This window comes from Heterocephalus glaber, unplaced genomic scaffold, assembly GCF_053883595.1.
Source record: "Heterocephalus glaber isolate CG9 unplaced genomic scaffold, H.glaber_assembly_v1.0 deba00001550, whole genome shotgun sequence".
Lineage (NCBI taxonomy): Eukaryota > Metazoa > Chordata > Mammalia > Rodentia > Bathyergidae > Heterocephalus > Heterocephalus glaber.
Window position 1 is genome coordinate 2,862,691 of NW_028258343.1, and position 20,114 is coordinate 2,882,804.

The 20,114-nt window shown below is 36.8% G+C and overlaps 1 protein-coding gene across 4 annotated transcripts in view; it reads right to left on the reverse strand.

Annotated features, from left to right (window-relative positions):
* Window positions 1-20,114, reverse strand: part of Map3k5 (mitogen-activated protein kinase kinase kinase 5) — a 219,275-nt gene that overhangs the window by 133,876 nt on the left and 65,285 nt on the right. For all 4 annotated transcript variants that reach the window (XM_004871479.4, XM_004871478.4, XM_021249572.2 and 1 more), the window contains exons 2-3: window positions 18,060-18,199; window positions 1,906-1,929 (exon numbers count right to left, since the gene is read on the reverse strand). In XM_004871479.4, coding sequence (XP_004871536.1) covers window positions 1,906-1,929; window positions 18,060-18,199 — 164 coding nt within the window. The remainder of the gene's footprint in view (window positions 1-1,905; window positions 1,930-18,059; window positions 18,200-20,114) is intronic.

Genomic DNA, 20,114 nt, shown 5'->3' on the forward strand with positions numbered 1-20,114 from the left:
TACCTTAAAAGCGTGATTATTGCAATTTTGATTTGCAGATTGCCACTAAACTCACGATTTGAAATAGAAGATAATCCAAAGTAAATGAAACAATCACTGTGTGATCAAAAACAGACATCTCCCAACACACGGGAGGCTGAGACAGGAGGATCACTGCAAGTTCCAGGCCAGCCTGGGCTACATAGTGAGTTCAAGGCCAGCCTAAAGTACATAATGAGACCCGGTCTCAAAAACAAACAAACAAACAAACAAAACCCCCAGGCATCTCAAGTGCATCAATTGTCTTCTATTAATGAAGTATTAATTCTAAAATATTAAAATCTAATTTTGTAAAAGAAAGAACACATTTCCTTAATTTCAAAACATTAAGGTGTGGTCATAAAGCAACATCATCAATTTTTCTGGCTTATGCTTTGTTTCACGGTTGCAAAATCCCACAGCACAAAATCCAGTCTTATTCTAGCTGATTATCTTCACTATTTAAAAAAAGATAAGAACTACGTAGAGGTGAACATAAGCATGTATGGAAAATGAATTAAGCTTCTGGAAAGAAAAGCTCTCAGCATTCAAACATATTGAAACAGAAATGCAAAATATTTAATTTGCTGAGGGACACTCAGCACCCGGAACACAGCTGCTTGCTCAGCCACTGGGCAACTTGTTCATGATGTAAAATATTCAGCATTCTTAACAGCCTGCTTCTACTCATGTCCAGGTCTTTCCTGCCTTTGAGTTTCAGGGAATGTTACCTCCTTGAAGGTTTGGGCGTAACGGCCACCCACTCTTCAGCATGTCACTTTAGGTTAACTTCCTAATTTGTCTGTTTATTTGTTTAGTGACCTTCTCCCCTAACTAGATGCTGGCCCTTCTCAGTTGGTGTTTTCGGGGACAGTTATGAATACAGTTATCTCCTTTCTCAAGTTCTGTTTCCATTCTCGAGTCCTCTCTGGCACCATGCCTAAAGCCTGGCACACAGTTCATGATCAATCAGTTCTTGCTGAATAAAATTTGTTACAGTGAATTGAAGTAGGGAACAATAAGTGCTCATTTCCTGCTGAGGGGTGAAGGATAAGAGTTTATAACCACAACAGTATCTATGATGCACTGAGTCTTTGCCCTGATGAAACTTTAAGCACAAGTTTAAAATTTTCTGATCTAAGAAAAATCCATCAATTATACCATGAATTTTGTCATCTTAAATACAATCATGTGCAGACTTTATGTCATGTATTATTTTCACTCCTAAATTGCAGAGGTTACTAAATTGCAAAGTTTTTAAAATACTCTCTTACTTTCCATAGACAGCTATTGACCTAACAGGGTTGTTTCCACTGTAATATAATTTTTCTTCATGAAGCATTTTTTAAGTTTACAGTTTATTTTTCTCACTTTTTCATGTTTGTTTAATTCTGTGTGGGAGGCTAGAATTAGGTACTGTGGTCTCAAAGGTAGACTACAATACTTAGGAACTTAAGCCCTCTAGGAAGAAGATAGATGATAGAAGTAGATGTACAGATACATTTATTTCTTTATATGTAGATACATATATATATTACATATACCACAGAAATATTGAAATAAAGACACACACACATATATATGCTGCCATCCATATATACATATAGATAGAAGAGTTTCCATTCATAATTCCAGAACATTGACTATACAATGGAAATGTTTTTTCCAAAATATAACTACACATAAGAAAGCCAAGTATTAGTGTAATCTATTCCTATAATGTAGTATTTAGGTAAAATAACTATATTGGTGTTGATATGTAAGAAAGTTGAAAAAGGAATAACAGATACAGAAATTAACAATTTGTGAAAAGTTAAAAATACCAGAGATTAGAAAACAGAAAAGAAAAGATTTAAGAATTTCTGGAAAGTTAAACAAAATACTCACAGTATTCTTCTGGCAAATGATTTCCTGAAAAATAAGAAAAAAATATAAAAATCAATTAATTCAATAACCTTTATTTTTTTCCCCTTAAATTCTTTTATTGGTACATTTTAGGTATACAATATGTTTACATTTATCATTGGGTGCCTGTACCTGTACATGATGTATCTTGGTTCTTATTTTTTCCCCATTACCTGTGCGCCCTTCCCTATTTACATAGACTTTGTTTCCATTTTTTTCTTTGGTACCAGGGATCGAACTTGGGTCCTTACGCTTGCAAGGCAGGTGACGGAACCACTGAGCTAAATCCCTGGCCTCCATTTTTTTCTTTTCCCATAATTTTTGCTTTCCCCCCTTTCCTTTTCCCTTCCCCTCCCAATGCCCTTTATTGAGCTATTCTATGTGGGATATTTTACACTTAAAATCATATTAGCAATTAGAAATTTCAGAAGGTTCAGAGTAAGTTTCTGCATCTGAGAAGTTTACAGTCTGATCCAGGAGATAAAGCACAGAAGTTTTGTCTACAGTTTAAGGAAAACAGTACAATCCTATGAAATCCCCAAACTGAATAATCTAAAAATCATTTCTGCAGAACATATATGTGAAGAATTACTTGATCAGCCATAAACTCTTTGGGATAAAACTTAAAACAAGTTTGCTCCCCTAAGCACAACCTTACTCATGTCCTGGGAAGGGACAAAGGGAAATGAGAGGTATTGGCCACTGACAAATCCACACATTGATAGTAAGAATGTCTGACAACGATGGCTACAAATATAATTAAGATATTTCTCAACAAGTGCAAAAGGATGAATACACTACGTGGACAGTGTCCCTATCTTCTAGGTTGTGAGGATTGAGTGAGATCATGCACATAACGCAGCCTTGCAGCATCTGGTGCATAGAAAGCTCCCAATAAAAGCTCACTATTATTATTCCTAGATATTAAAATGACTTAACACACTGGGGAGACAATCTAGAAAAGCCTGCAGTATAAAGGCTTCGCTGGGATTGAGGAATCATTATTTTAAAAAGAGAAAATGGGACAGTGTATTGGGAAAAAAATGGCATGTATGTTGTCATGGAAACAGGAAACACAAGGCATCTGTAGAGCCTCGAGGGTGGCTAAGGAGACAGGTTTGATCTGCCAAGGTGAAAGTAGAGATGCCAGGCCCAGCTAACGGGCCATCTTCCTTCCTCCCAGGATCAGGATGCTAAATCAACACAGCGGACAAAGAGAAACCACCAAGGGCTTTGGAACACAGCAGAACGGAAGATTTTTGAAAATTCAAGAATAATAGATGAGAAAAAAAAACTGACAGAGGAAGAAATTGCACTGGGTGGAGTTGAGAGTCATAAAGATGTATATAAGATATTAAAGAATACCCTTCAACATCTCACAATCGTGCTGATACAAAATAGGAAATGTATACATTTAAAAAGAACCATTATAAGTCTGGATGGACATGCACAGTGTGCACACATGCTAAAAGTGATGCAGAAGCATGGAATATAGAAAGTGCAGCACAAGCTGAGCTATGAAGACAGACACAACTCCAAAATCAAAACCAGCAGGTGGGGATGCAAGCTAGAGATCTAGAGAAAGCAAATGTCCATTTAAGGAACAATAAACATTAACACCAGGACTAGGATACAAAGAAGACAGTTCATTTGGGAGCATAGAAGAGAGAATTAAAGAGGTATTTGAAAGAGATCTTAGATATAGTCATCGAGCTAAAGCAAAAAGTTCATTTTGACACACAGAGATAATAAGGTGAGAAATTTACTTGTGGACATTTTGATAAAGGCTTTGGATACTAAACAAAGTACTGTGTTCGGTGACCACTTAGAAGCCAAAGTATGTTGTAAGATGAGTGATTTATATAAAGAAATATCAGCACATACAGGGACACTGTAGCAGCAAAGGCTGGGAACAGCACAAATGTCCGCCACTGGGAACAGGTTAAATGAACTATGGTGCCTCCATACAGCAAGGCAGCCAAACAAAGAATGAAGTTCTTTTTATAGTCCTATGGAACCATCTCCACTGCTAATTGAGAAAAGCAAAGTTCAGACCAGTTTTTTATCCTAGTTCCTGTTTATGTATAAAAACAAAATTATAATTTTTACATTCAGAAAATATGTCTGACAGGAAGTAAAAACAGTAGGTGGCTGTCTAGGGGATAAAGGTAAGAGAACAACTTTTCCCTTTCGTAGTTTTAAATTTTTGTAACAGGTGAATGCAGGACCTAAGAAAGGCAAATTAAAAAGTAATCCTTGTTAAAGTTTTAGAAATAAAAATTAGATGGTATTTAGTCTTTGGGGGGTGGGGAAGCATTTAGGTGGCAACTGCAAAAGTCCAAGGACATTCTAATAACAGCTTGGACAGGCGCAGCACTCAGGAATGGAAATCGAAGGAGGACGAAAAGTGGCTTTTCCCATAGTCACACACACACGAGCTCATGCACAAACATACAGAAAAATGCTGGATAATCGCAAGGCCAGCAGCACAATGTGTAGAATTTTCCAAAGCTGACTGATGGACCCTCTCCCCAGAGCGGCAGTCCATACGCTCGCAGATACTGTGCTCTTTCAATAGGAGTATCTTTCCCTTGTCTTGCTCAATAATGAGGAAATGCTCTTCTCTGTACCTTGTACTCCAGAGTATTCTGTGTGCAGGGGATAGGAAATCTGCTCTCTGGGAAGCTGGCCTTGATTGCTTTGGGAGATATCTATATTTTCCCAATAGAAATTAGACAATGCCTTTCATTTTGCCATCATCTACCTCATAAGCACCTCTGACGTCAGCATGTCATGTACCACACCACACATTTTTGTTCATTTGACCCTCCCATCCTACATCATGGGCTCCTTGAGTCCAAAGACCATGTGTTTTGTTCAGACTTGTGTCTATACTGATTGCCTAGCACATATTATGGCATATACTAGGTGTTCAATAAAAACATGAGTAAATGAATAAATTAATGGATGTAAAAAGTAACATTAGAATTTCTGCACTAAATTAGGGTAGACATGTAAGTTCTGGTTCTGCTCCCGGCGAGCCACATGCCATTCACATCTCTCTAATGTAAGACACTAAGAGCACTGGACTGAAGGATTGTTAGTCTCTTCCAACTCTCTACTCATTACTTGCATTGGGTTTAAGAGCTATCATGGTTAGTGTTGTCCTTGTGCCACTGGAGCGGCACCCTCAACCTCCCCGAGTTGTCCCTCTTTTGTGCACCAGGCACAGAAATAGAAGTGGCAGGAAGAGGCGTGGCAGTGACTGAGTGAGCCAGAGGCTCTATGGAAACCCCCACAGCTGCCGCCGGCTTAGAGCCAGAGTGCTGTCTTCCTGAGGAACTCCTTGTTGGAGTCACAGCCCTCTCGTGTGTCTCTGCTGCTTTCACTTCAGATCATGCTATAACAAATACGGAACTACATTAAAATCATTCCTATCACGATCTACAGAACCCATGTTAACTTACATTTTGTCAAAGCTAAGTGGATATAAATCATTCTCTTAAAGGAGAAAGACCTTACCGTTTACTATGTAACCTTAAATAGGGTGTCCACTTTAAAGAAGAAAAGGTACTATTTGTGTATTCTAACTCAGCCCAAATATATAACAAACAAGACCTCAAAAAGTTATCTACTGAGGCAGAACAGAGAATGTTTAATTTGTATTAAACCCACTACAGGGAGTTGAGATGAATTAAAGATGTAGCTGCTATAATTCATATCAGATCATGGAAACTTCTCATCAAAAGTGCCTCTCAGTAAAAAGACAACATCAACATAAACTCCAGTTTCCTGCCAGCGGAATGTTCTCAAGATGTCACACCCCTACTATGACCTTGTACTTGTCTGAGGTTTCTGGTCAGTCTACCCCTGGCTCTACCAGCAATATCTAAAATTGATTTTTCTCTTTTCTATTACCCTTGCTAACCAAATATGAAAATAAGAGACATCTAGTCTAGGTCTCATTCCAAGAGAAGACAAAGACAACTTTTGATAGCTATTTGGGATAATATAACTGAAAAATAATGATAAAGAAATGGAGTATCTCCAACATTAGAAAGCTTTTGTGCTTAAAAAATAGGTGATGACCCTCATTAAGTGGGATTCATCCCAGGGATGCAGGGATGGTTCAATATACAAAAATCAATCAATGTAATACATTATATCAATAGAGCCAAGGACAAAAACCATATGATTCTCTCCATAGACACAGAAAAAGCATTTGACAAAATCCAACAAGCATTGATGATAAAAACCCTACAAAAAATTGGAATAGATGGTCTCTACCTCAAACTGATAGAAGCCATCTATGAAAAACCAACAGCCAATAGCATACTAAATGGTCAAAAACTGAAATCCTTCACACTCAAATCAGGAACAAGACAAGGATGTCCACTATCACCACTCTTGTTCAATATAGTTCTGGAAACATTAGCCACGGCAATTAGACAAGAGAAAGAAATAACAGGAATAAAGATAGGTAATGAAGAAGTCAAATTGTCATTATTTGCAGATGACATGATACTCTATATAGAAGACCCCAAGAACTCCACCAAAAGTCTTCTAGACTTAATAACCAAATTCAGTCAAGTAGCTGTTTACAAGGTCAACACATAAAAATCAATAGCTTTCCTCTGCACGAATGACAGACTCACTGAGAGAGAAATAGGGCAAATAATTCCTTTCACAATAGCATCCAAAAAACTGAAATACCTAGGAATCATCCTAACGAAAGAAATCAAAGACCTCTTCTTGGAAAACTATGACACTCTGAAAAGAGAGATTGAAGATGATATCAGAAAATGGACAGACATCCCCTGCTCCTGGGTAGGAAGGATTAATATGGTGAAAATGGCCATACTTCCAAAACTGCTATATAGATTTAATGCAATTCCAATTGAGATCCCAGCAGCATACTTCATAGACCTCGAGAAAACAATCCAAAAATTCATTTGGAGCAAGAAGAGACCCAGAATAGCAAAAGCAATTCTAGGTAACAAAGACATGGCAGGGGGTATCACAATCCCTAACCTGCAACTCTACTACAAAGCTACTGTGATAAAAACAGCATGGTACTGGCAAAGAAACAGACCTGAGGACCAGTGGAACAGATTAGAAGATGCAGAAACAACGCCAGACACACTCAGCCATCTCATCTTCAACAAAGGAGCCAAACACCCTCACTGGAGGAAAGATAGCCTCTTTAATAAATGGTGCTGGAAAAATTGGGCTTCAACTTGCCAAAGATTAAAACTAGACCTGTATCTCTCACCATGCACTAAACTAAAATCAAAATGGATTAAAGATCTAAATATTAAAATAGAAACTCTGAACCAGTTGGAACAGAGGTTAGGTAGAACCCTTGAAGACATCGGTGTAGGAAAAGATTTTATGAACAAAACCTCAGTTGCCCGTGAACTAGCACAAACAATCAACAAATGGGATGTCTTCTTATTAAAAGGCTTCTGCACAGCAAGAGAAACCACCAGCAATGTGAAGAGACAACCCACAATGTGGGAAAAAATCTTCACCTGCTCTTCCTCAGACAAAGGTCTACTATCTCGAATCTATAAAGAACTTAAAAAGATCAGACCTCCCAAATTTAAAGACTCAATCGAAAATGGGCATCTGAAATGAACAGACATTTCTCAGACAAAGAAGTAGAAATAGCAAATAAACATATGAAAAAATGTTCAACATCACTGGTCATTCGAGAGATGCAAATGAAAACAACGCTGAGATTCCACTTCACTCCAGAAAGAATGGCTGCTATCAGGAAATCAACCAATAACAAATGCTGGCAGGGCTGTGGGGAAAGAGGAACCCTGCTCCACTGCTAGTGGGAGTGTAGACTGGTGCAACCAGTGTGGAAATCAGTATAGAGATACTGGAAGTCCCATTTGACCCCACTATTCCACTGCTGGGGATCTTCCCCAAAGAATTAAAAGAATCATACCACAGTCATATATGTGCACCCATATTCATAGCAGCGCAGTTTGTAATAGCTAAAACTTGGAAACAGCCCAAATGCCCATCAACTGGAGACTGGATAAAGAAAATGTGGTTTTTTAATAAAATGGAGTACTACTCAGCCATAAAAAATGAGAAATTAGAGACATTTATAGCTAAGTGGATGCACACTGAGGTGACACTCTTAAGTGAAATAAATAGGACACACATGTGTAAATACCGAATAGTTTCTCTGGTGTGAGAAACTGAAAGTGTAAATAAGGACTAAATGTATAATAGGTCATGTGAAATAGGAAGAAAAGGGGCAAAGGGGAAGGAAGTGGGAGGGCTAGGGGAAAGGATAGAAGGGAATGGAATTAATATGAAAAAATGGAAAAATAGGAACAAAATCTTTGTAAATAGGGAGGACTGGAGGGGTTGGAGGGCTGGGCAAGGGTGAAAAATAAGAACCAAGAGTGACTATGTAAAGGTGCAAATTTCCAATGATGAACGTCATTATATTGTATACCTAAAATGTACCAATGATTAGAAAGAATAATCGATAATGCAAAATGGGAAGAAAAGGTCCAAAGGGGTAGGGGTAGTGGGAGGGGCAGGGGAAAGGAAAGAAGGGAAAGGAAAAATTATGAGAAATGGAAAAAATGGAAATAAAGTCTTTGTAAATAGGGAAGGGTGGAGGGGTTGAAGGGAGGGCTAGGAATGGGGAAAAAATAAGAACCAAGATGCATTATGTAAAGGTACAATTCCCAATGAGAAATGTAATTGTGTTGTATACCTACAATGTACCAATAAAAGAATTTAATACAAAAAAAAAATTGGTGATGACAGCAGGGAAGGAGGTGGGAGGAGCTGGTGTGCAATGGCTAAGTCAGTGCAGACTTGGAGAAGCATGACTGGAACAAGGACCTCAGTTTCCAGGAGGCAGAGAAAGGTGCCACTGGGAATTCTGGCCAGGGAAAGAATATGACCCCTGCTGGTAGCCTCCTGGGTCTTCTTTCCAGTCCTCCTTTCTATCCCAGTGGAACTTGGCAAGTGTTCTGTTAAAGCTGGGGAAAAGAGGAATATTTCCTGTACTCCTCAGCTCCATCCTCTTCCCCAATTCCAATGTTTCAAAGGTAGATGTGCAGTTGTGAGCATCCTGGGCTTCACTGGGGTGAAACATCCCTCCTCCCTTCTGCACACTGCTGAAGCCCACACTTCTGAGCTCAGCAGGCTCAGAAAGAGCAATCCAACATAGAGGACACAGAACCATGACATAGGGTCTTTAAAGACAAGAAACCAAGTCCATTTATGTTTTTGTGTAATGCTTTCAGAAAAGCTCAACATAAAACAGGCAAGCAAGCAAACAAACAAAAAACAATCTACCAGAAACCTAGAAACTCATCTTTTACAGGATAGAAAAATCTATGGAGAGACTTAGAGGGAAAGTACCTAAGGATGGGTCGAAGAATATAGGGTTCGTTCCTGTCCTGACACTTACCAGTTATCTGTCACTCTAACAAGTCACTATGTCTCATTGAGCTTATTTCTCATCTATAAAGAAAATATTTTCATCTGTCCAATCCAGGAAGTGATTACTTGTCTGCTTCATTGGGGTTGTACGTTAAAACAAAATGAAATAAGTGTAACTAGTCTGTATCATTTGGTTGTGGGTGAAGACCAAATGGCATTAGTTTACGAAACGACCTGAGGTACTTTAAAGCCAGGAATAACATGAGGTATTGATCACATCAAAGCAGACAACTCAGTTCCAGTACTACCAGATGTAGAGGTTCTGTGGCCATGCTGTTCATGGTCAGGGCTAAGAATACATTTTTCCTTTGGATAGGAGCAACTGTCAACTAAAACACCTGTATGAAATATCAGGTTAAATTTTACCAAACCTGAAAAGTAATCTTAAAAGAAATTCTAGACTCTATTCTTCTCCTTCCCTCTAAATTTTGTTTCATGATAAAAAAAAAAATCTCTTGGTGGGAGAACTCTACTGTATGTGGATATTGTCTCTGAGCTGGGGCAGATGATGAGTGACACTTTGTACCTATCGCACTGTCACAGCTTAACACAAACTTCACTTTATATGTGTTGCTATTTTATGATTAACTTCCTCTTCTTTGTCACCAGATGCTCCTTTCAGCAATGCCTAATTGAACCATATTATTCAAGTGCATGTATTTTTTAAATGTGTTCTTTAAAAGTTACAGGTGGAATGGCTTTCTGTACAGTAAATCACACTTCACATAAATTTCAGTGATAATTTCAAAGACGCATTCTACAAGGACCCAAAGAGGATGATGGACAGGAGTGCCACGAAGCTCAGCTACCGAAGAATCACTTATTTATAACGAACGAAAAGACATAGAACTCAGCAGGGTTTGCCCCACTTTTGCAGTGTGTAGAGGGAACTCCTTCCTGGTCTTTATTCAAACTCTTAGGCCTGTGAAGGGAGTCTCTAAATACGCAGGTGTCAACGCAGAGATACGATATTTTCATGCTTCATAGCACAGATTTTCCTCTCTATTAAACAAAATGGTACTAAGAGGCTAGAAACGCTGGGCAGGTGGGGGATTAAAGAGAATTAGGAAGGAAACCAGAACATTATTTTATTGAGTCTGCAGACAATACCTTAGAAGATGTAATATCACTAATTGACATTAAAGAAAACCGGATTCTCCAGTCTTAAGTCCTTTTCATAACCTCAGGGATTCTGCAACTGGAAAATTAACTCCCACTAAATAAATTATTCATTTAGTTTGTCAATCCAGGATCTTCAGAGAAAACCCTTATAAAGCAGGGCTACTTGTATTGCTTATTTGCTCCCCCAAATTATAGCACAGATGAAAACTTGATCATTTCCAAAATGAACAAAATGAAGGAACAAGATTGTTTCCCCTCTCAACAGCAAAAAAAGCTTTCCATGAAATAATAAGAAGCATGTGTGCAGCAGTGTTGAACCCAGGAAAGGACAGAGTGCCAAGTTTAAAAACTTCTGATTCTAAGTCAACAGTTGGTTATAAAGTGAGCAGGAGCCTTTAGGGAATGTCCGGAGACAGAGCAGTGCTAAAAGGGGCAGGGCCAATGATGCTGGTTCACAAATTGTTACACGACTTTATAGGATCATATTTTCCAATGACTTTTGTTCTTTTTCTTTTCGTACTGGGGATCAAACTTGAGACCTTGTGTTTGCGAGGCAAGTGGCAGAACCACTGAGCTAAATCCCCGGCCCCCAATGACTTTTTAAAAAAACATTTACTAAGTGTGTACTTTGTACCACTGACTAAGTGCTAAAAGAATCTAGTAAAAATCCATTTTTAAACTAAGAGTCATAACCTTTGGGAAAATTAAAATTTTAATATTATGCATAACTCAAGTTAAAACTTGAAATGTATTGTACTCACTTTACTTTGGTAAGGGATATAAAATTTTAAGAAAAAGAACCAATGGTTTAAGATTAAAAAGGAGAAATCCATATATTTTTATGAATTTAAGAACACTCTGGAATCTGAGTGGATCAGCTAGTACAAGTAAGAATGCAATTTAAATGTGAAGTACTATGATAAAAATTACCTTGATGGCCTCATTAATTTACTACAAACTGATATAAATATCAAAATTTACAAATCTTTAACCATTTGCTTCAAGTGAGTACAAATGGGTGCCAGAAAATGTGTCTAATTTCATACACATAAGCTCTTTGGGTTCCTCTGGACCTGAAAGTAAAAATTGTGAGTCTGGATATGATACACCTGCTTCATGGAACAACTACAAGAGTTCTCAAGGTTCACTGATTTTGTAGAACTTCCTTCCTTTCATGGTTTATCCATTCATCTATCGATGGACACTTGCACTGCTTCCACATTTTCGCTGTTGTGAACAATGTTGCTATGATCCTGGGTGTACAAGTATCTCTTTTAGAGGCTTCTTTTTATTCTTCAGAAGTAGAATCACTGGATCATATGGTAAATCTATTTTTAATGCTTTGAGGAACTGCCACATTGCTAAAACTTGCTAATTTTATACTGGCTAGATGAGTGACGGTGTTTGAAAATTTTGATCTGTGCAGAAGATTTCTAGTGTCATTTCCTAGTGAGATGTTAGTCAGATCCCAATCTACAGAATAACAGATGCACAGAGGTACAGTAAGGAATTCAGGCACCACATTATGCATGCACTACATTCACTGAGACAGTGAAAGGGTAAGCGTGGAGATCGACTGCTTTACAGAATAGTCTATCAAGGAAAATCTCATCTGTAAAGTGACTTTTCAGGCAATGGCTGAAAAGGAAAATACAACGAAATTTCTTGAATAAGGAATAATCTAACATAATCATTAAATTTAAACACAGGCTGAGTCACCACCAGCTGATGTGCGTATCAGTTTCTACAAAATCATTTCTTCTACAATGAATAAAATTGGAATAAAGCCTATCTGAATACAGAAAGATCCAAATATATATGAAGCTTTCTAGCCATAACCTGAACATTAGAGTAGAAAAAAACACATAATATTTTGGAGTTTAAATGATCAAAATATATGTAAAGTTATCCTGATGAATACAGAAAACAAGGAATATTCTTTTTTAAAAAGGTTAATTATGAAATATTTGAGGTCTATAAAAAGTATAACACATATCTAACACCTAAATTTAGAAATATTACATTATCTATAATAGAAGTCTTGTCTTCCCCTCCCAACTCTATTCCTCTCTTATCCTACAAAGAGGCAATTATTCTGAATGTTGTTTATAATTCCCATGCAGATTTCTATTCTTTCATAACTCAAATGTGTATAATAGCATTGTCTTGCATATGATTACATTTTGTATAGCTGGTATGATACAGTACACATGTTATTTGTTTTTCCTTCAATTTTATTTTTAGGTATATATCAATATTGATGTGTAAAGGTCTAGTTGATTCATGTTAAATGCTCTCCGATATTCCATTAAAGGCCTGTACCAAAAGTATTTTATTTTCATTTTCCTAATAGATAATTACCATTTCCTTTGAGGAGAGGGGCTGTTACTAACAATGGTACATAAATGTTCTTGATTACATCTCTTTATGTACGTGAGACCCTTTTTTATTTTTAAAACAGTAGAGTCACCACTGCTTAGACATGGTGATATGCTCACTTGACAGCATTAGATACTACCCAATGTTTTTCAGAAGGCAGCACTGTTACATTCTTCCACTGGTGGTATATACATTTCCCACACTTCACAGACAAGAGACCCATGTTATAAGACCTTCTACACTGCTAATTATCTGATGGGGTACAATGGTATTTCAATGTTTGGTTTTGCTTGTTTTGTAAACAGCATTGTTTAAAATGAATGGGGAGTGACTTAGAAGGGAAACAAGGAGCTAATGTGGTGGAAGAAAGAATCCTATGAATTAGAGTTGTAAGCTGTTGTCATAAAGGAGCAGTTGTCATAAAGAAATAGTTGCTGGGGCTCAGAAAATGATACCCCAAAGTGTGACACTCTGACGTGCTAAACACTGTGAGATACAAAGGAGTCTCAGAATCGAGGGCTCTCTGCCCTCCCGCTACCCAGTGTCTCTCCATCCTCTTTCCCTCCCCAAGCCCAGGAAGGCCTTTCTCTGAAGTTCCCTTATCTATCTAAAGGACAAATCCTTCAGAAGATTTTTTATTAGTACATGTTTGTGCTGTATAGTAAATACACTCATCATGGGGAATCAGTACACATACATATCACGTCTTGATCCTCTTTACTGACCGGTCCCCTGCTATCTCCCTCCTTCTCCAGATTAACCAGCAAGAAAAAAAGACTAGAGTTGATACTAAAGGCAAATTTCAGGTAAACTTTATCCCAGGTTATTGTTCTCTGGGCTCATTCATCCCCCCCTAAAAATCATATACTCATTCTCTAAAATTACATTCATCCATTCCTACCCTGTAGCATAGGAAGAGGATATTTAAGCTTCAATTTTATGCCCCATGCTTTAGGTGATACTTGTGTGCCTGGCATGGTAATAAACTTATGTGTCTCTTCTCCTGTTAATCTCCCTATTGTTGGTTTCAGTGGACTCAGTTATCAAACTATCAGAGAAGGGAGGGGAAGCTCCCTCAGCCTCTGTGTGGTTCATTAAAACAAAATCCTCACTCTACACAAAAGGCATTCCTTCCTCCCCAAAACTTTCTGACATCAGATACATTTCATGCATCTGCACCACAGCTCATGGGATGGTGGAGTTCAGACTTATTTTCCCATTTACTAAGAAATCCAAAGTGGAAATCTAATTATTTTTAAATTCATGAAGTAAATCAGTAAAGAATTATTATTAGCATTTCTCATTTTTAAGTAAATTAAATCGCAACATAGAAGCTCTCTCAGTAAGCATTAATGGGTACAGTGAGACATTGTATTTATTTAAAGAAAGCTGTGAAAATGTGTTGTTAAAATGATAAGTAAAAAAAATCAACTTCCTTTTCTCAAAGTGCAATAATGATCTTTTTTTATTAAAAACTTAAGATCATTCAGCATCACTATATTCAAACAGTACTTGTGATTTAAAGCAACAGATATAAATTTTCTTGCAAATACATGATGTGTTTAGATTTTAAATATCCTTCCAAATAATAATTCAGACATAGATTTTAAGTACTTTTATAGTTCCCACCAGTTATTTTTCAAGGACCTTAAACTTAGAAAAGATTTTTTTCTATGCTTTCTTCTTGGGAATTGAGCCAGAGAAACTGCTGTCCTCAACAAAGAACAGTAGATGAAAATAAAACTGGTGCAGCTGTACTTTCTTTTATGTTCAAAAAAAATCAATGAAAGTGAAAGTAGATATCCAATAAGAATAGCATTCTACTTCTATTTTTGCTCTTCAGAAAAAAGAACATGCTTTATTTTGTTTTATTTGCCTAATCCTTACATGACAGAACATGATATATGCAGAGTTATACCTATGACCCACTGCAGCAGAAATAAATACACACACCTCAGTTTGTTTCAGTAACAGAGAACTTTTCAGGACACAGAGGAAATTGCTAGACTGCAAAAATTACTTTCTGTCCCAGGTATTTCTGCCCTTTACAACCAGACACTCTGGGCTAACTGGCTAGAAACAGTCTAAATAAGAAAATGGCTAATGCTTAAGCTAATGGAAGGGGAAAGAGGAAAGAAAGAAATGACACACGGTGCATGGGCCAACTCAGGAAACACAATCAATGAGTTTTTCTGAAAGAACATTCTCAGCAGGAATGTCCAATATGCTTCTGACAGAAGTTTACTCATCACTCAGATTCCATGAGGGAGTGGTTCTAGAACATTCGGAAAATATCAAAATGTGGGGATGCTCAAGTACCTCATATAAAATAGCACAGTATCAGCATATAACCTACCACACTCTCTCATACATTTTAATTTATCTCTAGATTACTTATCATAACTAATGTAATAAAATGATGTAGAAATAGTTGTTATACTACATTGTTTAGGGAATGATGACAAGGGAAAAAACTTCTGCACATGCTCAGTACAGATGCAATTTTAAAAATTCCATCCACAATTAGTTGAAGCTGCAGAACCCACAGATACAGAGGGGAAAATGTAAACAACTGATTTCAGTAGTTACAGAGAACAAGCTTGGAGTCAGGCTCACTTGGTCCTAAGTCTTCCTAACCATATCACCTTGGGCAAATGACTGAGTGTATTTGAGCCTCACTTTGCAATCTATAAAATGGTGGTAGTTTATATACCTCGCAAGGCTGTATTAAGATGTATGTGGATAAAGTACAGTACTGAATACCTAGCGCACAATAAGTGCTCAACAAGTAAGAGCTATTGTGTATAATAAAAAATAACCATAGTTTAGAAATCACAAGCTTTTGAAAAGAACTACTTTATTTAAATACCAGTAAAACTCCTATCTAAAGGCTGGCTGAAAGTAATTAAGTCAATTTATTTGTCACATACAAATTTCCAGGGAGATTAGCTTTTATCTCTTTCTCTCCAATGTAATCTTTATTCATGAAAAAAAAATTTTTCCCAAGAAGAGAATGGCTATAAACTTAAACAGCCAGATACTTGTAGGACAAGAGCAAAAACTGGCTAGAGTAGCCACTTCCAACACAACACTGCCTGCTTAAAATAAGCTCAATCCAAGAGGACCGAGATAAATAAAATAATATCATTCTTACAACAATTGCTAATATGTTATAAATAATAGCAAATCAAAATGTTTAAAAATGGAGTTACAGAATTTTGTATGCACTAATTAAAGGGGTAAATCTGAAATAAAATTAAGTAAAGGTGTCTTAGTGGATAACTTCAGGTTAAAAATAAATTTAAACAGGTAGGAGGAACTCTCTTTTTTTAATTCATGAAGTTTATTGGTACATTTTAGGTATACAATATGATGACATTCATCATTGGGAATTTGTAACCTTACATGAAATATCTTGGCTCTTATTTTTTTCCCATTCCCCTGCCTTCCCTTCCAGCCATCCACCCCTCCCTATTTACAAAAACTTTGTTTCTGTTTTTTCCTTTTCATATATTTTTTCCTTTCTCTTCCCCTACCCCTCCCACTTACCCTTCCGCTTGGGGCCTTATCTTCCTATTTCATATTATCTGTTGTGGAAATCAGTATGGAGATACCTCAAAAAACTAGGATTAGGGGTCCCATTTGACCCAGCTATTCCCCTGCTGGGTATCTTCCCAAAAGAATTAAAAGAATCATACCACAGAGATACATGTATACTCATGTTTATAGCGGCATAGTTTGTAACAGCTAAAACTTGGAAACAGCCCAATTGCCCATCAACTGGTGGCTGGATAAAGATGTGTGTGCGTGTGTGTGTGTGTGTGTGTGTGTGTGTGTGTGTTTTAATAAAATGAAGTACTACTCAGGCATAAAGAATGAGAAACTAGAGACATTTATAGCTAAATGGATGCACATTAAGGCCATACTCTTAAGTGAAATAAATAGGACATACATGTGTAAATACCGAATAGTTTCTCTGGTGTGAGAAACTTAAAAAGTGTAAATAAGGTTCAAAATGTATAATAGATAATATGAAATAGGAAGATAAGGAGCAACTCTCTTATATCAGAACGTTCTGGAAAGGAATAGGTCTATCATTCCCAAGCACAATGCCTGGCATGCATACATACGTTTACTCAGTGAAACTGCAAGTTTTTCACATAAAGCCACACATGCTACAGATACTCAGAGAAAAGCAAAAGGCTGCTAAAAAAATATTTCTGCAAGGATTGGGGATTGGAGATCTTCATATGACAATTTCTAAGCCATTAGAAGTATGTTGTGGATTCTCTGGCTCCACATCCCAAGATTGGCTCTGATTTGGGAACTGGAAGACAGAGATGAGAAAAGACCACATGAAGCTAGCTGGAAGTTTCACAAAGGAAACAGATGACATGAGGCTCAGCATGAATTTCACTGAACTGTAAGATGCTTTTCAAAGAATCACACAGTGTAAAATCCGTTGCCCTTGCAAAAGCATTTTAAGCAACCTTGTTGAATGGAGGAAATGCCTTTAGATCAAGTATGCTCCTCTTAGTGGAGAAAATGATGACAGGACACATGAATTTTGTTGACAAGATACAGTAGTTTTTATTCCCCAGTCCTTTTAGGTGATAGAATTGCTTTATGCCGGGCAAGTTCCTCCTAATGAAGAGAATCACTGTGGAGCAATTTGAGTTTAGCGGACAAAGTACAAAGCTTTTACTGCCCAGTGATATCTCAGTGAAAAAAGATGGCAATTTTCTGGAAATATTCAGAGAGAATTTGTGCTGAGAGCACTTTCAGTTGGAAGTGTGCTTTTAGTGGGAGCTAAGTGGACACAATGAAGACCCACAGAGGGTAGGTGCCAGGTCTGACTTATCTCTCTCCTTTTCTTTCTCCAAGGTGTGTAGATGACTTCCTGTTCACACGGTCTCCTTGGCTGCAACTTGATCTGGAACTCAGAACTCAATATGAAGTTTTTCCTACGTATAATCAAATTTCTACATTGAATTCTAGATAAACCTCACAACTTGGCTAGTGATTGGTGCATAATGATCACATCAACAAAAACATCTTTTCACAAACATAAGCTACTTCAAATGTGTCAGGTGATGGAGAGGTGTCCCTGAATGCTGAGCAGAAATTACATACTGGATAAACAAGGGAGGTACCTTCAGGGACTGCAGAGAGTCGGAGTTGGTGTCACAATAGAGGATGATATTGTTGGCCATGCTGAAGCTTTCCCTCACGCCCAGGTGGTAAAACAGGGAGGGCTGGCGGAAGGCGTCGCTCATCTCCACCACAGCAATATCTACAGCAGAAAACAAAGTCCCCAAAAGATGACACCTAGGTCACGCCCAAGAAGCACATTTGGATTTCAATAACTTAGTACTCAAAAAAGAAATAAAGAAATGAGAGGGATTTTCCCCCTTGATTTACCAGATAATTTTGAATTTGTAGTTTTACCAGAAGTGGTTTTATAAAGTTCAGCAAACCTGTATTTTTTTTAAACAAGAAGGAAATCATGCAATTACTGCAAACTAAGGAGAGCCTACAACAGTGAAAGCAGGACGTAAGGCTCTTTATTAAATTTTCATTATTAAAACAAGTTAACTAAGGCAACAAAGAAAAGAAAAGAAGCAGATCCAAAGATAATAACAGTAAGTCAGAAATGAAAATGAAATTTAAAAAACCAAATAAGCAAGTTTATTAGTTAATTCGGAGCCAGGTTTTAGATCAAATAATAAATTAATAGCTAGTAAGTTAATTAATATCTAGTAAGATCAAATAATAAATTAATATCTAGTAAATCCTAATCAAGAAAAAAGAGTGAAAGTATAGAAAATTGTGACTAAGAAGGGAAATGTAACTACAAATAAAAATTCTTCCAAAGCTCAAAAATGATTGATATCAAGCAAGTAAAAACCTGATAGCAGGATTTGACAATAATGTCACAAAAAGGAAATTCAGATTACTCTCAAATTCATTTGTGGAAACAGACAACCATTGAAAGAAAGACTAACAAAATGTAACAAGTGTTACACCGTAGGAACCCTATACTATGAGTTTAAAATTTATTTTGAAAATGCAAAGATGTTTCAGTAAAAAAAAAAAAATCATGAGCATGTCTACAGATGCTCAAGTACATTAATTAAAATATGAAATCCCTTTCTCTTTAAAAAGAACTGCAGTATGGCCTGGAGTTTAGTGGTAGAGCACATGCTTAGCATGTGTAGAGCACTGGGTTCCATTCCAGCACTGCAAAAAGAAAACAAAAAGAAATGCAAACTAAAAATATAAGGGCCCTTCCATAACATGAAGAACGATATATATTTCAAATAAGTGCCACTTTTGTGCTTATAGGTATGTCCATAAAAATAAGGAACAAAAATCTGTCAACTATTCCTAGAATTATATAATGGCTTTCTGAAAATCCCAACCAATGCAGTAGGATTTTTAGAAAGTAAAGAGTATAATTCTAGACAATAAAATACATAAGTAGCACTACTTGCAGGTGTTACAGTTGTCCAAAAAAATGCAACAGAATTAGCTGAATAATCATTAGAAGTAATAATACAACTTAGTGAGGTATTAAAATGCAAAATTAATGTGAAAACCAAGAATTTAAGTGGGGTGCAGTGGCTCATTCCTGTAATCCCAGCTACTGAAGTGAATGAGAAGGGAGGATCCTGAGTTCAAGGCCAGCCTGGACAATTTAGCAAGATATATCTCAAAAAAAATAAAAACTTTCCTTCATAATTACAATAAGCATTTGGAAAATACAATGGTAAAACAGAACCCACTGACAATTACAATGAAAACATCAACATATAACAAATTTGTTAAAGATACGTTTCATTATGATAGATGAAATGTTAATATCTTTACAAATCATCTCTTACTGACCAACTTAAAACAAGCAATGATAAAACATGTAATAATCGGACTACTATCACAAACAGGCAAATTCACAAAAGTTTAAAATGGTAAATAAACATAAAAATTCTCCATCTCACTTCTAAGAAATGCATGTTAAGTCACCATAAAGTGCCAATTTTTTTGCCTAAAAAGTGGACAGAGATATTTTTAAATTGGGAAAAATGAGAGAAAAAGTTAAAAGAAGAAAAAATTGAAATAGCATAGGCATTAAAATATATTGCACATGAGAATTACAATGTGTTCATTATAATGGGTACATTCGGTGTGTATATTTATGTAAATAAAAA